Source organism: Taudactylus pleione, unplaced genomic scaffold (genome assembly GCF_031769625.1).
Source record: "Taudactylus pleione unplaced genomic scaffold, aTauple2 ptg000207l, whole genome shotgun sequence".
NCBI lineage: Eukaryota > Metazoa > Chordata > Amphibia > Anura > Myobatrachidae > Taudactylus > Taudactylus pleione.
Window position 1 is genome coordinate 1320209 of NW_028284609.1, and position 13679 is coordinate 1333887.

The window sequence follows — 13679 nt, forward strand, 5'->3', positions numbered from 1 at the left end:
TTTTTGCAATTGTAATATAAGTTAATAATGATGGCAAAATAATATTCTGCAGGCATTATGGCTCCAGTACACACAGTACATACAAACATTCTTTATTGCTGCAAATTTTAATATTTTGAGAAATATGTTAGCCTCTTTATAGGAAAATACTGTATATTGCTGTAATACTAGAAATCCAGTTGCTAGGGAAAGTACACTATATATATATTGTAGTCTGTCATCACCAGTCTATCAGTACGGGAAAGTTTTGAATATCCCACTCATCACTTCATGTGTCAGCAGCAATACTAGCAAGTACAAACTCTACAATGCTTCAGTGTACTGCTAATCACAACAAGAAGTTCCTGCAAAGACATGACTGAGCATAATTGTACTTCAAATTTTATTAGGCAGATATGAATGAAAAACAAAAACTTATAGTCTTGCACTAGGGTGATGTGATAGGGCTTATCACATGTCCTGCTTTCTTGGGAGAGCAATGATAGGGATGGAGTCTGGACAGATATGTATACTGTAGAAGCAATCAGCAATAGCAGATTAAGAGGATGTAATTGAAGTTAAACTAATGCAAAGGTAATAAGTGTAATGATATTATTATGAATTGTTGTGATGGGCAAGATTGTGGATCTCATAAGTTCTAAGAAATTTGCAATATCAATTATAACTTTACAACTCAAAATAAGGTTAGTTATTTATTGGATGTGTGTCAGTGTGTAGCAGAATTGATTGGAGTGTGTAGGGGATGTGGTGCAGTGTGTAGATGCTGTGGTGCAGTGTGTAGGGGATGTGGTGCAGTGTGTAGGGGCTGTGGTGCAGCCAGGGCCAGCAACAGAAATCTTGGGGCCCGGTACACTGATATCTCTGGGGGCCCCCCTTGAAACTACCCCTACCCCGAACTAACCTTGAACCCTCAAATTTAATTCCAGGAGTTCATGTATGGTAATCTCGTGGCTAACGAATGTTAACCCATAGCTCTCCGGTTAAGTGCTCGCAGTTATGGAATTACCCCACATGGTAAGTCCCAGAGGGTGCACTTAATGCTGATTTCTTTCCTCGCAGAAGCTAAGGATGCAAGGAAAAATCAGCTTTAAGTGCAACCTCTAGGTCATATCGCACAGTTTAGCCACAGTGATTGAATAGATCATAACAGAGCTGCATGAGCGGGTGTGTAGGGGATGTGGTGCAATATGTAGGGGATGTGATGCAGTATGCAGGGGTTTTGATGGAGAGTGTAGGGGATGTGGTACAGTGTGTTGGAAATGTGATGTAGTGTGTAGGGAAGATTGTAGGTGGCTGCATCTTCGCCAAACAAATACTGCCAAGTGGTGCCTGGGGGCTGGGGTGTTGTAGGTTAGGGGGGACCTCAGTTCTGCCACCTTTGGAATGGTGCCCCCTGATGCATGGTTCTCACCACATGGGATGAATGTCCCTTTTACCAAGACCTTAGTCCCCACTTCTTACCCTTATTGAAACACAGCAAACAATCTGGATTTCAGCAGGCCATTTGTGTCTGGTTATTTTGACCTGAATAGCAACCCAAGGACTGTCATAAAGATGGGCAGTCAGGAGCAACAAGTTACTGAATGATACTACATGGTATGTGTGTTGCTCATGCCCAGTAAAATAACATAATACTATTATCTTACTACCATAATACTTAATAAATAAATACTAACATTTTTAAATCTATTACAGAGTATGAGAGAAAAATCAGGGTTGCTTGGTTGATATATACAAACATGTTTGTATGTGAGTGGATATGTGATATGTCCAAATAACGTAATAAGACACACTTTACATAGATGGAGTAGCCCAGGCTGCTTATCTCTGGTGTCTCTTCCTTGTCACTATTCGGGACTGAGTTCACTTTTCTATAAGTCATCCCGGGGGCTGATAGTATGACACTGGACATTCTCCAAATGGGCTATATGGGACCCACAGGGCAGCCTGTTGAGCTCACTAGAAGATGTGTCTAAGGCATGGGACAATCACATGGGGAGGAGCAGGCTGCATGGAGCCATTGGGGAGGACTCGGGAGAACTGAACCATGTGACTTTCCAGGCTTTGCAGTAGGTGGGGAGGAGCCATCCTAGAGGCACCCATCACATCAGGGCCTGTCCTGATATTCCCTGGCTGCCTAGACCAAGTAAAAAAATAAATAAATACTGTTGCTGGTGTCCCATTCTGTTAGGGGATATATGGAGGCAGTTGGTGTCTGTTGTGTGCAGTGTTAAGAAATTAGTTAGAGTGTGTAAGTTTTGGCTCCTGGATGTTCGTTGCAGTTTTTTTTGCTATAAGCATTATAAATATTTTGTGACATTTTATGTAAATAAATATGTACTTCTTTTCTAGTACACGGATCCTCATTATCCCTGGTTTCCAGTACATCATCGCTGTACTCCACTGTAAGTTGTTCAGTAAATATCTTGGAATAAGTCAACAGATGGTTTGCTTTATCTATTATGTATGAAATTCGATCATCAATGTACAATACTGCATGATGTGTTTTACCTTGTAGTGGGACACAGAGAAAAATAGCACTCTGTGGATTGTGTTCAGTATATGAAGCGACAGCACTGGTTAGCAGGTGTGTTTCTCTATAGAGTATAGACAACAGTGAAAGAGGTTTATATGTCACAGATAATACATGATATATGGTGATCTACAAAATCTCTATAGATGCAGCCTCACATCTGTACTTGCATTACCTTTAATGTATACTTTATTTCAAATATACAGTATACTGCTTTTAGGCTTATTTGCAACTGAAAAAATAAATGCCACTAGAGCCTACAGTCACAAGTAAATACAGTATTCCTTACACATGTTCCGCTTTACCACCAACACTGGCATTATTATAGAAATATGGCTGTTGATGTGCTGTTTGATTAGCCAACACTTAATACATTTTATCCCTGTTGCTCCCTAGAGATTTATAGCATGCACAGTACTGGGTGCCTAATGAAATCTGTGTATCGTTACTGTGGTCAGTAGATGTCAGCAGTGAGTGAATCAACTACATTCAGTTTATAATTTTTAAAAAGAACAACCATCCACTTTGCATACTGTAAATATTGAAAATGACTATTGTTTTATTTCAATAGATATGATTGAAACTACTATTGTCCAAATTAAAATTATGTTCTGCTATTCATAATACAGTATATGATGTGTCCAGGAATACAGGTGTGTGGAATTGTGTGAACATTATAAAGAAATGAACATATAATCTGAATGCCTATGAGAGTGGTGTTTTTCTGCTATGTATTACCCTGGATATCGCACTAGCATTAGACTCAGCTTCTGTGTGCGACTCACATGCTAACAAGGGGAAATAAACAAAAGAATGTGGACCAATACAAGTGAACCGCATCCACATAGTGGTGCTTAATATGTGACTTTATATAAATTCCTCTGCCACAAAAATACTAATCTTAGTGCATAGGAACTATGGGGTTAATCCAATTAGATGCGAGCTTGCAAAAGCGAATTTAAGTGCAACCTCTTTAAGTGCACATCATTTAACCCATTATTGAGGTTTTTAGAGAAATTCACCTACAGGGACAAATTACGCTATTGTAACTGCCTCCAAGAGCGTCATTGGGAGGAGTGTACCAGAGGTTCTGCACTGTGTCCCGACATTTTTACCTTAAAATAAAGATTTTCCCAACCTTTTCACCTTCTCAGTGGTGCACGCACATAAAATGAGAATTTCCCATGAAAAATGAATGTGAGTTTAAATTGGATTGCAAATGAAATTTGCAGTGCGAGTTTGCTGTGAGAACGACTTGAAAGACCCAACTCGCACCTCTTTGGATTGACCCCTATAGGAGTATGTGCTATAATGTGAATAAGACCCTAAATTCGGGAAAAAGTATGAAAGTCCATAAATCATTACCCATAACGGAGCATCTAAATTATGCCTTTTGGCACAAAAAGGATTTGTGTATGAAAAAACATTTTTATAAGGTTGATTTAATGCAGTTTACTTTGCGGCTGTATCATCTGTTGGCTCCAATTCCTGAAAACATTTGCAAAATGTTTAAGCTAAAATGTATTTATTTTTGTAACTGTAACATATAAATAATAATTTTAATTTCACTTCTTTATCTTAAATTAATTGATATCACATAGTCAAAGGTGACATTTTCTACAACTTTTAATTATAATTATGTGCTTTTTTTAACTTTAGTTTTTTAGTTGGCTTGTATTTTGTGCAGGTTCCTATTTAAACTATTTTTTAAATTTTTTTAATATATCCATTTTTGAATTTAATTATAGGTTTGAGGTGTTTTATGTTTGTACTAGTATTTTGGACCAGTCATTTGTCATCATTTGCTATTGTGCCCAGCGCTGCAAGAGTTAATTTTTTTCTCACTCTTAACCCACTTTCCCATCTCCTCCCCATCCCCCAACCCCCTCTTCCCTATGTCTCTCCCTCACTTTCTCTCTTTCTCTTATTTATCTCTCTTTCCCGTGCCTCTCTCTCTCCCATTTTGCTCTTCCTGCCACTGTCTCTCTCATCTCTTCCCTGTTTCTTTCTCTCACTCCCATGTCTCTTCTTCTACTCTGCATCTCTCTCTCCTGCCACCAGAATTATGCTCACCATTCATTGAATGCCATATCAGGAAGCCAGCCAGTGAGAGCTGGGAGGGAAGGTGCGGGGCCCCTCTCCAGCATTCTACTTGACTTCCGATAATGGACATTAAGCCTGTTATATAATAGATTAAATATGTTAAATTAGTTTACATGCATAATATGTCATTTTTTTCCCTAGGCTGAAGAAAAGGCACATTCAGAGGTAATAAACATTTTGATTGATTTATTGCAATAAGTGTAATATAACAGTTGACAGTGCAAATTCCAAACTATGGAGAGAAAGGAAGACAAATTCCAGCAGTAGCACATCCAACATAGTTGAGTGAAATAATAATAATAATTTCAAACTATATATAAGTATTCAGAAAGCTACCACAGCTCAATCTACAGTATTTACAAATTACACCAATTCCAATACAAATTCACATTTGAACAAGCTGCATTGCCACTGAAATCTACAGTATACCCAATTACACCTGCTCTCTTGTCAGTATCCCTTATCTGTACATCAAGTTACATTTATGTGGCTTAATCTCCCTTCCACAGGCCCATCATCTTGAAAGTCTGCTCATTCTAGATAGTTAAGGGAGAAATGTCAGGATAAGGTCACCACCTTTTTCCCACTTGCTAAAGCTTTTATCATAGACAGGAAATTGATTTTTTTCCATTTCAAGTTTTAAGAAGGCCAGTTTGATCCTGTCTTGGTGACTATATTACTTTTCTAATATGAGACATGACCTGTCTGGTAATTGCCAGATTCCTATCTTCCACTCATTTTGTGAATGACATTTTATATCCTCAATACCTGTGAAGCAATCTTGCTGGAAGACATTCTATAACACGTCTGTTAATGTTAGACACATCACTTAGTAAGCCTCCCCATCCAGAGACCACCACAGGTAGAGTAGACTTTACATCCATCCGTAACATTTTTCTGTATGCCCTGACTTATGGGATAATTATTGTCTATGTTTTACTGTAACTTTAAGTTTTGCATGGTTAATGAATTGTTGGTAATTTACCATAAGTGTTTTATGTGCTAAAATAGTGGGGAGCTACATGATATTTATAAGGACCTCCAACATGGAGTGGGCACAATTAACTTTTGTGGAGAAGCTTCAATGCACATTATGGCAGCAGAGAATCATTCTTTATTGATCATACTGGCCAAACACATGTTAAACATAACACATAATCATCATCAGTCACTGATGGACTTACCTGCTACATACTTTGTGAAAAACATAGTGCATTAATTAAGTGACAACAGAGTCACTGCAGAGCAGGCCAGAGAAGGGACATAACTCATTATAGCTTGTCTACAGTGTTCAGTAAATACTGTACTTCAATGAAATATATATGTTCTCACCATACAGATATTTATTCTAAATCAGAAGTATTAGCTTATTGAATGTTTTTATATAATCTCTTAATCAAAACAAATGCTAAAAAGTGTTGTGTACGTATTGAAGTTTGTTCTGTGCTTATTATATAGCAGATACAAAAATTGCGTCGGGAGCTGATAGCATCACAAGAAAAAGTTGCAACATTGACTTCCCAACTTTCTGCAAATGTGAGTAAGAGGCTCTGCGGAACATGCTTCATGTATGTTCATTACATGCTGATCATGTTATTGCTCACTTATTTACACTGCAGTATTTTCAAAGGTCAAGCAGCAACGTGATGGCTGAAACATGGACAATATAATTAGCATTATTTAGCGCTATATCTTATCCTTTCTGTTTTTGACAGGGCAATGGAGGATAATCACAGATACTCAGGTAGAAATTATTGGTCTCTATGGGTACACAATCACTCAGCCATCATAGCAAGGTGGATGGCTGACAAGGAACAGGGCATAATAGAGCATCTTCAACCCTACTTGTACTGTATAACCATGGTTTCTATCGGAGATTCTTTATTTCTGCCATTTACCTATGAAAACTCAATGGAGGCGACAAAGTGAAATAATGCTCAAGTACACATAGCCTTGAGGGAATATTAGGCTACAGTACTTTGAATTTCTTGCTTTATGTGACCAGTGGGGGAACTTTTTCAGGTCACTGCTGGTGCTGATCACTTTTCCTATACCAAGAAAAGAGTATTTCTTGTCCCATACATAAAGTAAATAGGCAGCAAAATGATATAATCTACTTTTATTTAGTGAACATTTCAATAACATAAAAGTAAAATTAATCCATATATATATATTTCACAGTTAAGAAAATGTGCCCATCATTGAAAAATTAAAATAAACATATGACTCAGACACAGATGGAAAACCTTTCTTTAGATACCTTACAAGGGCTTCATTCCTAGGTGGACGCAGTGTCTATTTCAGTCGCAAGCAGCCGATGTTTTCAGTCTGCTCATGCACTCTCATGGTTACTGCCGGGAGATGTAGAACAAATGTGGATGCAGGGAAAGACAGTGTCAGTAGGTTTACCTGTGTGATAGCAGGGTGGCGGCAGCCAGACATGGTAGTGTGGCAGCTAGCGACTATCTTATTTCACACTGGTGGCCATGTTGCAAGTACGTCCATTGGTTCAACATATTACATGAAGCAACGGATGTGATTAGCAGCCAGTGGGCATCTATGTATGAATCCCATCGGCTGCGACTTTAGCATAAAGAAGCAGTCGCACTACCTAAAAAGATGCAGTTGCGGCTTCATTATCATATCAGGCTCACAATCTGGTGCCCACTGCCAAGCGTACAGGATGTCTCTTGACATGCACATTTTGAACATATGTTTAGAACTAATGCAGCATGCTTCAGTGCATTTTCATTATTTAGACCGATGATGCTCAATATCAGCCAAGTTTTCCCAACAAGTCATGTTTTGAGGATTTCTGTCTGTGGAGGCAGGTGAAATATTTACTAACCCAATAATATACTGTAGATTAAGACATCTGTACATGAGAAATCCACAAAACATGACCTGTTGGTGGTACAGTACTTGAGGCCTGGAGAACCCGATTGCTAGTACATTTTTGTAGAGAACAGATACAGTCAGGTGCATAAATATTGGGACATTGACAGAATTTTCATATTTTGGCCTTTATTCACCACCACAATGGCTTTGAAATACCTCCCACTTTTTAAGGGGCCAAAAGTAATGGGACTATAAACTCAAAAGCTATTTCATGGACAGGTGTGGGCTATTCCCTCATTATTTCATTATCAATTAAGCAGGTAAAAGGTCTGGAGTTGATTCTAGGTGTGACATTTGCATTTGGAATCAGTTGCTGTCGACTCTCAATATGAGATCCAAAGAGCTGTCACTATCAGTGAAGCAAGCCATCATTAGGCTGAAAAATCAAAACAAACCCATCAGAGAGATAGCAAAAACATTAGGTGTGGCCAAATCAACTGTTTGGAACATTCTTAAAAAGAAAGAACGCACCGGAGAGCTCAGCAACTTCAAAAGATCCGGAAGACCACGGAAAACAACTGTGGTGGGTGACAGAATAATTATTTCCCCTTCACAACAGTTGGCCAAATCAAGAACACTCTCAAGGAGGTAGGTGTATATGTGTCAAAGTCAACAATCAAGAGAAGACTTCACAAGAGTGAATATAGAGGGTTCACCACAAGATGTAAACCATTGGTGAGCCTCAAAAACCGGAAGACCAGATTAGAGTTAACCAAACAACATCTAAAAAAGCCATTACAGTTCTGGAACAACATCCTATGGACAGATGAGACAAAGATCAACTTGTACCAGAGTGATGGGAAGAGAAGAGTATGGAGAAGGAAAGGAACTGCTCATGATCCAAAACACACCACCTCATCAGTGAAGCATGGTGGTGGTAGTGTCATGGCGTGGGCATGTATGGCTGCCAATTGAACTGGTTCCCTTGTATTTATTGATGATGTGACTGCTGACAAAAGCAGAATGAATTCTGAAGTGTTTCGGGCAATATTATACTCTGATATTCAGTCAAATGCTTCAGAACTCATTGGACGGCGCTTCACAGTGCAGATGGACAATGACCCGAAGCATACTGCAAAAGCAACCAAAGAGTTTTTTAAGGTTAAAAAGTGGAATGTTATGCAATGGCCAAGTCAATCCCCTGACCTGAATCCGATTGAGCATGCATTTCACTTGATGAAGACAAAACTGAAGGGAAAATGCCCCAAGAACCAGCAGGAACTGAAGACATTTGCAGTAGAGGTCTGGCAGAGCATCACCAGGGATGAAACCCAGCGTCTGGTGATGTCTATGCGTTCCAGAGTTCAGGCTGTAATTGCCTGCAAAGGATTTGCAACAAAGTATTAAAAAGTGAAAGTTAGATTTAGGGTTGTTTAGTTTGTCCCATTACTTTTGGCCCCTTAAAAAGTGGGCGGCATATATAGAAACTGTTGTAATTCCTACACCGTTCACCTGATTTGGATGTAATTACCCTCAAATTAAATGTGAAAGTCTGCAGTTGAAGCACATCTTGTTTGTTTCATTTCAAAGCCATTGTGGTGGTGAATAGAGGCCAAAATATGAAAATTCTGTCAATGTCCCAATATTTATGCACCTGACTGTATTTGTTTTAAATGTTCAAATTTCATTTTATAAACAAATTATCTTTAAAGTACACAGGTAAGATGTATAGACTAAAACGCATCTGAAGTTAGTTTTTATGGGGCATTTCTTGACAAGTAAAAGTCAGTGTAATAATGACACAAGGTGGTCACTGGAATATATATATAAATTTTATTGTGGTGTGCAGAACAGAAGAGACGGGGCTGGCCGGAAAGAGTCGTGGGCAGGATAGGGCGCGCTGAGACTGAAGTGACCCAGTATATGCCGGGTGCAAAAAAGCATTGCTTAGTATTTATGCACTACATGCAAAAGTATGCAGTATTTTCCCTGCACTGGTCAAAAATAGCATTTGCCCCTGGGCTTGCACGACAATTTGGTTTATCCAGAAATACATTTGCATCCCTTAAATGAGACCCAATATGCAGGTGCTCAAATGGAATTTAGTGTGGTGTAGACATCAAAATATGAAGCCTAAATGATTGCCTTAGTTGCATATATTATATTGATTAAAAGTAAAACAGGTAGACAACAAAGTTATTTATCTCCATTGTTATATAATGTCTTTGAAAACTTTCTAATTCAATTATATAATACATAAATAAGGGGCGAGATGCACTATTCTATTATGCGGTCAAACCCCCGAAAATGCAGTTTTCGGGGGTTTGACCGCATTTCTCATATGCCCTAAGCTTCGGAAAGCAAAGCTTTCTGCAGCTTGGAGTCGGTAGGCATCGCCATCTTCAGATGTAGTTGCCCAATAGAAGCCTATGGGCTTCTTATTGCATTCTGAACTGAGAAGGACCTCCCAGGGTCCCCTGCGGCATGCGCAGAAGGACGCAGAGGAACTTCTGGGTCATAAACCCTGAAGTCCCTCTATCACAAAGGACAGCTCTTATTGGGAGAGCTGTTCTTTGTGATTTTCTACTTGCAAAACATTGTTATTAATGTCAACATGCATGCAATGAGTGGCAGTATGCATCGCATGCAAAATGCGATGCTTGATGCATCCCGCCCAATGAATAAAGTACTTTATAAAACAAATAAAAATGTTTAATTTGCAATTCTGTAAGGATATTTTTTAACTAAATGTTAAATGTCTAATATAAAATCCAGAGAGGCCCAGGGTATACAGATGCTCCTCTAAGTATTTATGTCCATTGTATATTGTAGGTAGATTTTGATCCAATTAAAGAACATAATAAACTTTTATTCTTCTAGGAGGAATATATTAAAAAAACTCTAAATATGTCAAAATAAAATGTTGTGTGTTCATATTATCTTTATAATAATCCATCCTCCTCACTAGTGCCATGTTTGTGTAATATATGTTATTCCAATCAGTACGTTTATCTGATGAAATAGTTTGTGTATTTCTGATTAAGGAGAGTGTTTTTTTAGTGTCCATTCCCATTTTATCCACCTTGGTTTACTAAATATTTTTTTTTAATGTTCTTATCGAAAAAATTATCTTTTTCTCTTTTTTTGCGTTGAATAGTTCCAATTATTTTCTTTTGCTTTCTATGATTCCAAGTATAAAGCTTGAAGGATAACATTATATCCTTCCAAACAGGTTTTTATTTTATTGGTAATTTTATATGATTGAAAATGTTGACAATAGAAAGGAAAACTTGTGACTTATCTCAACAAATGTACTGAGTACTGGTTTATGCACTTATGGCTGTGAGCAGTTGATGCAATTCTGATGATTTTCTTTTTGCTATATTTCCAGTCTCATTTGGTGGCAGCTTTTGAAAAGAGCTTAGGAAATATGACTGGACGGCTACAAAGCTTAACAATGACAGCTGAACAAAAGGTGACTTTAAAAAAGACTTAAACACATCTGCAGATTTTAAAGTGTATGCAGTAATGAAAGTTTATATAATGGAAGGATTTATAAGCTATAATAAAATGACACTGCTTTGACCCATTACTTTTTCTGATAACATATTTTTGTTTTTAAATAAATTGTGCATTCTACATTATAATTTATAATTTATTTAACATGTATGATATAACACTGCAATAAGGGTCTTTGTATATTCCATATAGTATTTATTTTTTGTATCCATATGGATGAACTGTTCATTGACTTGCCCAATCATCTGCCAAGCCTCTAAATCCACAGTATTCATATATAAGTTGTACAATATTGGGTGTATGTGTTAGTAATTTGTAGAGAATGGCTTTGTAGAGCAAGCTGTGTTTCAAATCTGCTGAGGCCAGTGCAGATATGAGGGTCTTAATTAGAGTACAACCTAGCCGCGGTTCGGAATCACTTTGAGGTTCTGAGTAGAACCAAGCTCTCGTTCGGATCTTCGATCTCAAAAGCAAATCTTGTGTGTTTTGGATTGTATGTAAGTCCCTCCCTTGTGATTTCATGTGCCATTTGTGTATGGAGAAGGTGTGGGATGTAAGTTCATGCTGCAATTCTACATACTAGTCACAATTAGAGAGAGTTGTAGTTAAATGGAGTCAGTGGCAACACTAGGGGGTGCAGGCCGCATAGGGTGACACCATCCGAGGGGGTGACACCCAAATAGCAGAGCTGCTCTGCTACCTTGGTTTCACCCTCTTGGGTGCTGTCACCGAGCCGTGAGCAATGGTGATGGATGCATGCGCACGTCATCCATTACACCGCCACCCTGTGTCCGGAGGGGCTGGGTATGGGATGCCGATTGTCCGAATCCCTGCGCTCAAAATCCTGATGCAGCATCCTGACAGGGTTAGGATACCGACACCTTCAGTTTAATATCCTAACCCTAAACATAACCCACCCTCCCTGCAGCCTAAACCTAACCTTCCCCCACAGCCTAAACCTAACCCTTCCCCTAGTGCCTAACCCTCCCCATAATCCCAATACTTACTGTCAGGATGCTGGCACCAGGATTCTGACTGGTGTCGGGATTCCGGTGCCAGCATTCTGAGCGCCAGCAACCTGGATAAGAACAACATCCTGTCCGGAGAGGCCGGGGGCTTCCCAGCAGCTCCCAGAGCACTAGGCAAGTCCCCAACATGACTATTAGAGTGTGACACCTAGTCATGCCCCAAAACGGTACCAGAGGGGACACAAGGCCACAACCCTTTGGCATGTGCGCGGGGTGAGGAGGAGCCGCACCAGATGTCACCATTCATTGAGACGCCTCTAGATGGAGTGAATGGGAAGCATGTAAATGACTGCAGGCATCTTTGTCACTGTGTATGTTTGTTTGTCAGACACTAGCCAGCACCTGCAATCCAGTGCAAACAGGCTCTTCTGTATGTTTGTTGGAAGTGAACTTGAAGTGAGCTGCACTTACAATTGTTTTTCATAGATGTGCTATATGCTATGTGTTTGTGCCGCTGCTCTGTCGCTTAGTTTAGCCAGTCAGCTCTCTGCAGCCTTTTGCCAATATGAGTGAAAATTTAAAACAATATTGGGAATGGTGAGGTGGTCAAAATTGACTGGAAATTAATGTTATGGATGTTAATAATACTGTAGGGGGTCTGCATACATCTCTAGTATTAATATTAATTTTTATTGACTTTAGTAGCCAATAGAACACATACAATATTGTACAGACAGTGTTGTACAGACAGAATGTGTCAAGCACCATTTCTCTGCCTAATTGAACTGAGGATTGCAAATGATGGCGAAATTAGAGAGCTGGGTCTTGTCATTGAAGGACTTGGTTCATCCAGAGCACACGATACATGGAAACACATCCATAGTGTTCAATTAACTATGAACATTTTATGTGTTGTTATTTTTCCTGTAGCACATATCAGCACATTTACTAGGGAGTCTGGTGACAAGTAACAGACACTTGAATCACTGAGAAAAATCAACTGCAATACAAGAAGGTGTTTATTAAATTCCTTATAAATTTGGTAGATAAGGCATCCCACTACTATAGACAGGCTGAGCAGTTTCAGACTTTCCAGGCATGAATACATGGCATGTATGGTCTATGTACTTACTGCACAATTAATATTAAAGCAGTAGAGTTTAGTGTATACATCACATAATTTCCCAAAAAGATTAGCACATGCAAAACATCCCTGAGTCTAACACATACAGTATCCACTGTATAGAGCTACATCACCTACATTCCCATTTCCATTATAACCAGCTTCTTCCTATCTATATAATAAATGAGAAAGTCTGTCTGTGCTTTATGCATGCCCAGAGTTTTGGACCTAGCTCCACCAAATTTGGCAGGGTGGTGTAGTTGGACCAGTATTAGGTTTTTACCTAGATTTGAACTCAGTCAGGGCCACACAATCCCTAAAAATGGGGACACTCTTAAATTACCCAGGTTCTGGAGCTGGCTAAAGTGGAAATTGGCAGTCTGACAAAAACCTGTGTGAAAGCTATAAAAGTCATCTTTTACCTTATGATTCCTGCAAGTTCATATTAAATCCAGAGGAGTCCTTTTTACACTGACCATATATATATTAGTTAGCCCTCTGTGTTTGCATGCAAGGGCATAACTAGAACTTTGTGGCAAACATAGCAAGGGCCCCCCAGAGGTAAAAAAACCCATACATTTATCCCCACACTGAA

At 39.0% G+C, this 13679-nt stretch overlaps 1 protein-coding gene across 7 annotated transcripts in view; it reads left to right on the forward strand.

The window, feature by feature from the left end:
* Window positions 1-13679, forward strand: part of NAV3 (neuron navigator 3) — a 383856-nt gene that overhangs the window by 301465 nt on the left and 68712 nt on the right. For 6 of the 7 annotated variants that reach the window (XM_088478094.1, XM_088478095.1, XM_088478096.1 and 3 more), the window contains exons 20-23: window positions 2353-2405; window positions 4778-4801; window positions 6095-6172; window positions 10866-10949. In XM_088478094.1, the coding sequence (XP_088334220.1) occupies window positions 2353-2405; window positions 4778-4801; window positions 6095-6172; window positions 10866-10949 (239 nt within the window). The remainder of the gene's footprint in view (window positions 1-2352; window positions 2406-4777; window positions 4802-6094; window positions 6173-10865; window positions 10950-13679) is intronic. The other variant, XM_088478097.1, reaches the window with a different exon arrangement.